This window comes from Oncorhynchus nerka, linkage group LG12 (genome assembly GCF_034236695.1).
Source record: "Oncorhynchus nerka isolate Pitt River linkage group LG12, Oner_Uvic_2.0, whole genome shotgun sequence".
Classification (NCBI taxonomy): domain Eukaryota; kingdom Metazoa; phylum Chordata; class Actinopteri; order Salmoniformes; family Salmonidae; genus Oncorhynchus; species Oncorhynchus nerka.
Genome location: NC_088407.1, coordinates 88,964,766 through 88,973,384, shown reverse-complemented (window position 1 = coordinate 88,973,384; position 8,619 = coordinate 88,964,766). Strand labels below are relative to the sequence as shown.

General features: G+C 42.9%; 1 protein-coding gene across 1 annotated transcript in view; it reads right to left on the bottom strand.

The window, feature by feature from the left end:
* The window catches only part of LOC115126843 (M1-specific T cell receptor beta chain-like), a 19,651-nt gene extending 17,895 nt beyond the window's left edge, over window positions 1–1,756 (bottom strand). The window contains exons 1-2 of the mRNA XM_065025036.1: window positions 1,690–1,756; window positions 1,251–1,591 (exon numbers count right to left, since the gene is read on the bottom strand). Of these exons, the coding sequence (XP_064881108.1) occupies window positions 1,251–1,591; window positions 1,690–1,741 (393 nt within the window). The 5' untranslated portion in view covers window positions 1,742–1,756. The remainder of the gene's footprint in view (window positions 1–1,250; window positions 1,592–1,689) is intronic.
* Between the last annotated feature and the right edge of the window lie 6,863 nt (window positions 1,757–8,619).

The following is an 8,619-nucleotide window of genomic DNA, read 5'->3' as shown; positions in this document are numbered from 1 at the left end:
TAGATATATCAGAGCAGCTTCAGTCTCTAGGTCTACCCCATCATGGTAGATATATCAGAGCAGCTTTCAGTACCCCATCATGGTAGATATATCAGAGCAGCTTCAGTCTCATACCCCATCATGGTAGATATATCAGAGCAGCTTCAGTCTCTAGGTCTACCCCATCATGGTAGATATATCAGAGCAGCTTCAGTCTCTAGTATACCCCATCATGGTAGATATATCAGAGCAGCTTCAGTCTCTAGTATAACCCATCATGGTAGATATATCAGAGCAGCAGTCTCAGTCATCATGGTAGATATATCAGAGCAGCTTCAGTCTCTACCCCATCATGGTAGATATATCAGAGCAGCTTCAGTCTCTAGGTATACCCCATCATCATGCTTCAGTCTCTAGATATCATCAGAGCAGCTTCAGTCTCTAGGTCTACCCCATCATGGTAGATATATCAGAGCAGCTTCAGTCTCTAGGTCTACCCCATCATGGTAGATATATCAGAGCAGCTTCAGTCTCATGGTAGATATATCAGAGCAGCTTCAGTCTACCCCATCATGGTAGATATATCAGAGCAGCTTCAGTCTCTAGGTATACCCCATCATGGTAGATATATCAGAGCAGCTTCAGTTCTAGTCTCTACCCCATATGAACCCATCATGGTAGATATATCAGAACAGCTTCAGTCTCTAGTATACCCCATCATGGTAGATATATCAGAACAGCTTCAGTCTCTAGGTATAACCCATCATGGTAGATATATCAGAACAGCTTCAGTTCAGTACCCCATCTAGATATATCAGAACAGCTTCAGTCTCTAGGTATACCCATCATGGTAGATATATCAGAGTATACCCCATCAGTAGATTATAGATTATTTTAGATTGTATCTAATCTGTGTTCAAGACTGATCAAGAGATTCACGTTCAAAGGTGGAAAATATCAAACAGTGAAAGATAGTTAGTTCAACACTGAGTCCAGATGAACATTCAAAAGGACATGGATCTTCAACTCTCAGACTCCTTACTACACACCATAGTTTACTGTGGTACTGTGTCTGGTGAGTCCACATGGATTAGTTGAGCTGTAACTCCACCTACAGGAAAGACATGATATCATACCATACTGTATCATGGTCTCCTGTATATCAGAGGGAACCACCCCTTTCTGTTAGACCAGCTGGTGAGTGTTTTGGCATTGAATCAGAGTCAGATACAGTGTGATGTTAATACAGGTGTGATTAGGCTACAGTACACCAGGGAGGAGGTTTTTGTAGAGCAGAGAGGTAGATCTGATGCACTGTGTAAACTAGCAGCACAGTAATACACAGCACTGCTATTTGGAGTTAGTTGTGTGATGGTTAAGGTGCTGGTACCACCTGCATTAGCATCTCCTTCTATATCAAATCCAGCCTCGGGATACCCTGATTTCAAAAGCATGTATCCTAAAAACACAAATTCTGTGTAGTTGGACTGCTTGTACCAGAGGACGCGATCATAGCCTGATATACTATGTGAACACTCCATCTTAGCCGACTTTCCCTGTTTCTTGTACAGATATGCAGGACTCTGGTAAACCTGCTTACTGAGAGAAGAACCTGTAGAGACAGAAACAGAGAGAGAGAGAGAGAGAGGTGAAACATCAAAACAATCAAACAAGGATATTAGTAGTTGATTAATACAGTGATCTGAATACCTGCAGCCCAGGCTGTGTAACCCATGGTGATGGAGATAAGAATTCTGATCATGTTGACTCACTGTTAAGGAGACAGAAAGAATGAGACAGACAAACCACTCCACATGAATTAGAGATGGCTTCTCATCAACTCATCTCAGTGATCTTATAGAGGGATGCTGCCTCCTTATGAGAACATCTAAAACATCAGAGACCTGAGATGAACCCTGCAGGAGGAGTCTATGTGCGACAGGAAGCAGGGTTTATTAGAGCAGAGAGGGAGATCTGATGCACTGATATCTGGAGGTAGTTGATTGATGGTAGTATGACGTAGTATGACGTAGTACTGTGGTAAAGTCTCTCTCAGTAGTACTGTGGTAAAGTCTCTCTCAGTATGACGTAGTACTGTGGTAAAGTCTCTCTCACTACACTGGAAGTTATTAATAGGAATATGAATTGTAGATCACTAAAACATCTATCATACCTGTCAGATTACAATACTGGCTGATGTCATCACTCAGGAGAATGTCTTCTCTAAAATCATCATATTTTTTTGCGCTATTCCTACCTGGAGAGATGTGTAATTTAACGTGTAATTTCTCCTGCACATTTCTCCTATTTGTCTGTCTCTTCAGTCCAGGGTGCATTGCATGGCGCCGCTGCCAAAGATATTAGAGAAAGGAGATAGAAATCCCATTGGGCAATGAATGGAGGAACGTATATCACCCCACCCAGCAAACTGTCGATTGGTCTGGACCCTTTTACTGCCGACATGGAGCCCCGCCGATCCATCACGACTGGTCTGCCGACGTAACCGTACGAGGGGGTTTCTACAGGCTCTTCGGTTGCGATGTCCCCCGCAAGCCCCATCTGCTAGCCTGCTAGCCACAGCCTGCTAGCTGTTACCATGTCTCCAGCTCGCCTAGCTACTCACTGGACCTTATGATCACTCGGCTACACATGCCTATCCCTAATGTCAATATCCCTTGTCTATTTCTGTTTTGGTTAGTGATTATTGTCTTATTTCACTGTAGAGCCTCTAGCCCTGCTCAATATGCCTTAGCTAAACCTTTAGTTCCATCTCTCACACATACGATGACCTCACCTGGCTTAAATGGTGCCTCTAGAGACAAAAACCTCTCTCATCGTCACTCAATGCCTAGGTTTACCTCCACTGTATCCACATCCTACCATACCTTTGTCTGTACATTATGCTTTGAATCTATTCTATCGCACCCAGATGTCTGCTCCTTTTACTCTCTGTTCCGAACGCACTAGACAACCAGTTCTTATAGCCTTTAGCCGTACCCTTATCCTACTCCTCATCTGTTCCTCTGGTGATGTCGAGGTTAACCCAGGCCCTGCAGCCTTCTGTAACCGTAAAACCAGTTCTTATAGCCTTTAGCCGTACCCTTATCCTACTCCTCATCTGTTCCTCTAGTGATGTCGAGGTTAACCCAGGCCCTGCAGCCTTCTGTAACCGTAAAACCAGTTCTTATAGCCTTTAGCCGTACCCTTATCCTACTCCTCATCTGTTCCTCTGGTGATGTCGAGGTTAACCCAGGCCCTGCAGCCTTCTGTAACCGTAAAACCAGTTCTTATAGCCTTTAGCCGTACCCTTATCCTACTCCTCATCTGTTCCTCTGGTGATGTCGAGGTTAACCCAGGCCATGCAGCCTTCTGTAACCGTAAAACCAGTTCTTATAGCCTTTAGCCGTACCCTTATCCTACTCCTCATCTGTTCCTCTGGTGATGTCGAGGTTAACCCAGGCCCTGCAGTGCCTAGCTCCACTCTGTAACCGTAAAAGCCTTGGTAAAAGCGTAAAAGCCTTGGTTTCATGCATGTTAACATTAGAAGCCTCCTCCCTAAGTTTGACCCGGATGCCGTGTCTGAATCTTGTCTTAGGAAGGCCACCAAAAATCCTGAAATTTCCATCCCTAACCATAACATTTTCCGACAAGATAGAACTGCCAAAGGGGGCAGAGTTGAAATCTGCAGAGATAGACTGCAGAGTTCTATCCTACCATCCAGGTCTGTGCGCAAACAATTCGAGCTTCTACTTTTAAAAATCCACCTTTCCAGAAACAAGTCTCTCACCGTTGCTGCTTGTTGTTATAGACCACCTTCAGCCCCCAGCTGTGTCCTGGACACCATATGTGAATTGGTCGCCCCCATCTATCTGCAGAGTTCGTACTGTTAGCTGACCTAAACTGGGACATTTAACACCCCGGCCATCCTACAATCTAAGCCAAATGCCCTCAATCTCAAACAAATGATCAAGGAACCTACCTGGTACAACCCTAAATCCTTAAACAAGGGCACCCTCTTAGATATCATCCTGACCAACTTGCCCTCTAAATACACCTCTGCTGTCTTCAACCAGGATCTCAGCAATCACTGCCTCATTGCCTGCGTGCGTAATGAGTCCGCAGTCAAACAACCACCTCACATCACTGTCAAACGCTCCCTAAAACATTTCAGCGATCAGGCCTAAAAAAGTAGCAAGATAAATAAATAAATACATTAGGGAGATGAGGTAGGTAGATAGATGGGATGTTTACAGATGGGCTATGTACAGGTGCAGTGATATGTGAGCTGCTCTGAAAGCTGGTGCTTAAAGCTAGTGAGGGAGATATGAGTCTCCAACTTCAGAGATTTTTCAGAGATTTTTGCAGTTCATTCCAGTCATTGACAGCAAAGAACTGAAAGGAAAGACAACCAAAGGAGGAATTGGCTTTGGGGATGACCAGTGAGATATACCTGCTGGAGCGCGTGCTACGAGTGGGTGCTGCTATGTGGGTGCTGCTATGGTGACCAGTGAGCTGAGATAAGGCGGAGCTTTACCTAGCAGAGACTTGTAGATAACCTGTAGCCAGTGGGTTTGGCGACGAGAATGAAGCAAGGGCCAACCAACGAGAGCGTACAGGTCGCAGTGGTGGGTAGTGTATGGGGCTTTGGTGACAAAACGGATGGCACTGTGATAGATTGCATCCCATTTGTTGAGTAGAGTGTTGGAGGCTATTTTATAGATGACATCACCGAAGTCGAGGATCGGTAGGATGGTCAGTTTTACGAGGGTATGTTTGGCAGCTTAGGTAAAGGATGCTTTGTTGCGAAATAGGAAGCCGATTCTAGATTTAATTTTGGATTGGAGTAGCTTAATGTGAGTCTTGAAGGAAAGTTTACAGTCTAACCAGACACCTAGGTATTTGTAGTTGTCCACGTATTCTAAGTCAGAGCCGTCCAGAGTTGAGATGCTGGACGGGCGAGCAGGTGCGGGCAGTAATCGGTTGAATAGCATGCATTTAGTTTTACTTGCATTTAAGGGCAGTTGGAGGCCACGGAAGGAGAGTTGTATGGCATTGAAGCTCGTCTGGAGGTTAGATGACACAGTGTCCAAAGAGGGGCCAGAAGTATACAGAATGGTGTCGTCTGCGTAGAGGTGTATCAGAGCATCACCAGCAGCAAGAGCAACATCATTGATGTATACAGAGAAGAGAGTCGGCCCGAGGATTGAACCCTGTGGCAACCCCATAGAAACTGCCAGAGGTCTGGACAACAGGCCTTCCGATTTGACACACTGAACTCTGTCTGAGAAGTAGTTGGTAAACCAGACGAGGCAATCATTTGAGAAACCAAGATTGTCGAGTCTGCCAAAAAGAATGTGGTGATTGACAGAGTCGGAAGCCTTGGCCAGGTCGATGAATACGGCTGCACAGTAATGTCTCTTATCGATGGTGGTTATGATGTCGTTTAGAACCTTGATCGTGGCTGAGGTGCACCCATGACCAGCTCTGAAACCAGATTGCATAGCGGAGAAGGTACGGTGGGATTCGAAATGGTCGGTAATCTGTTTGTTATCTTGGCTTTCGAAGACCTTAGAAAGAAGACCTTAGGGTAGGATAGATATAAGTCTGTAGCAGTTTGGGTCTAGAGTGTCACCCCCTTTGAAGAGGGGGATGACGGCGGCAGCTTTCCAATCTTTGGGAATCTCAGATGATACGAAGAGAGGTTGAACAGGCTAGTAATAGGGGTTGCAACAATTTCGGCAGATAATTTTAGAAAGAGAGTGTCCAGATTATCTAGCCCTGCTGATTTGTAGGGGTCCAGATTTTGCAGCTCTTTCAGAACATCAGCTATCTGTATTTGGGTGAAGGAGAAATGGTGGGGGCTTTGGCGGATTGCTGTGGAGGTTGCCGGGCAGTTGACCGGGGTAAGGGTAGCCAGGTGGAAAGCATGGCCAGTCGTAGAGAAATGCTTATTGAAATTCTCAATTATAGTGGATTTATTGGTGGTGACAGCCTCAGAGCAGTGGGCAGCTGGGAGGAGGTGCTCTAATTCTCCATGGACTTTACAGTGTCCCAGAATTTGAAAAAAATAATACTACAGGATGCAAATTTCTGTTTGAAAAATCTAGCCTTAGCTTTCCTAACTGCCTGTGTATATTTGTTGCTAACTTTTTTAAAGGGGCAGGCTTATTTAACCTGTCTGGGGATGGGGTTCCACTAGCCCCTCGCCAACAGCCAATGAAATTGCAGGGCGCCAAATACAAATCAACAGAAATATCATAAATCAAATTTCTCAAACATATAAGTATTAGGCACCATTTTAAAGATAACATTCTCGTTAATCCATTCACAGTGTCTGATTTCAAAAATGCTTTACAGCGAAAGCTCCACAAACGATTATGTTAGGTCACCACCAAGTCACAGAAAAACCCAGCCATTTTTCCAGCCAAAGAGAGGAGTCACAAAAAGCACAAATAGAGATAAAATTAATCACTAACCTTTGATGATCTTCATCAGATGACACTCATAGGACTTCATGTTACACAATACATGTATGTTTTGTTCTATAAAGTGCATATTTATATCCAAAAATGTCATTTTACATTGGCATGTTATGTTTAGTCGTTCCAAAACATGCAGTGATTTTTGCAGAGAGCCACATCAATTTACAGAAATACTCATTATAAATGTTAATGAAAATACAAGTGTTATGCATGGAACTTTAGATCCACTTCTCCTTAATGCAACTGCTGTGTCAGATTTCAAAAAACCTTTAGGGAAAAAGCATACCATGAATTAATCTGAGTAATAATCTGAAACCATCCAAAATAAATATCGCCATGTTGCGCAGTCAACATTAGTCAGAAATAGCATTATAAATATCCACTTACCTTTGATGATCTTAGCAGAATGCACTCCCAGGAATCCCAGTTCCACAATAAACGTTTGATTTGTTCGATAAAGTTCATCATTTATGTCCATATACCTCCTTTTGTTAGGGCGTTTGGTAAACAAATCTAAACGCAATTTCCAGGGGAAAGGTCGGACGAAGATTCCAAAAAGTTTGATTACTGGTCGTAGAAACACATCAAACGATGTATAGAATCAATCTTTAGGATGTTTTTATCATACATGTTCAATAATGTTCCAACTGGAGAATTCCATTGTCTGTAGAAAAGCCATGGAACGAGAGCTTACTCTCTCGTGACCGCACGTCATGAGTCTGTGACACTCTGCCAGACCACTGACTCAAAGAGCCATTATGAGCCCCTCCTTTATAGTAGAAGCCTAAAACAAGTTTCTAAAGAAATTTGACATCTAGTGGAAGCCTTAGGAAGTGCAAATTGACCCAATAGACACTGTGTTTTCGATAAGGCAAGCTTTGAAAAACTACAAACCTCAGATTTCCCACTTCCTGGTTGGATTTTTCTCAGGTTTTCACCTGTCATATGAGTTCTGTTATACTCACAGACATAATTTAACCTGTTGCTTCTACTCGGGACGCTTGCATCCCAACTAGAGCTCTGGAAATGCAAATGCGCTACGCTAAATGCTAATAGTATTAGTTAAAACTCAAAAGTTTATTAAAATACACATGCAGGGTATCGAATTAAAGCTACACTCGTTGTGAATCCAGGCAACAAGTCAGATTTTTAAAATGCTTTTCGGCGAAAGCATGAGAAGCTATTATCTGATAGCATGCAACACCCCAAAAGACCCACAGGGGACGTAAACAAAATAATTAGCATTTCGGCGTTACACAAACCGCACAATAAAATAGAAAACATTCATTACCTTTCACCATCTTCTTTGTTGGCACTCCTAGATGTCCCATAAACACTATTTGGGTCTTTATTTCGATTAAATCGGTCCATATAAAGCCTAGATATCGTTATATGTAGACTGTGTGATAAACGAAAAAAACATAGTTTCAAAACGTAACGTCATTTTTTTTAATTCAAAAAGTCGACGATAAACTTTTACAAAACACTTCGAAATACGTTTGTAATGCAACTTTAGGTATTAGTAAACGTTAATAAGCGATAAAATTCATCAGGAGGCGATGTAAAGATCATTAGCTGTCCGTCTGGAAAAATGTCCGGCTAGAAACTCAACGAAAATATCCGGTCCTAGACCGGATTTAGATACGGTGTCCTGCATGTGTTTGACCAAGAAAAAACTTGAAGGGAAATGACAAGACTCTAGACACCGTGTGGAAGCTGTAGGTACTGCAACCTCAGTCAATTAATTGTGGTTCACCTTTATCAATGGGATCAAGTAGCGCATGGATATATTTTCCCATTTTCAGTGATCAGTTTTTCCTGTGCTTTTCGATGTAAATGCCGTTCTGGTAAAGCCACAGCAGTGATTTAACCAGTTTTTTTAAACGTCTGAGTGTTTTCTATCCACACAGACTAAGCAAATGCATATACTATATTCCTGGCATGAGTAGCAGGGCGCTGAAATGTTGCGTGATTTTTAACAGAATGTTCAAAAAAGTAGAGGGTCGACTGAAGAGGTTAGACCGTTTTAGAAACATTAGAGTGTTTTCTATCCAAATCTACTAATAATATGCATATATTAGCATCTGGGACTGAGTAGGAGGCAGTATACTCTGGGCATGCTTTTCATCCAAAAGTGAAAATTCTGCCCCCTATCCCA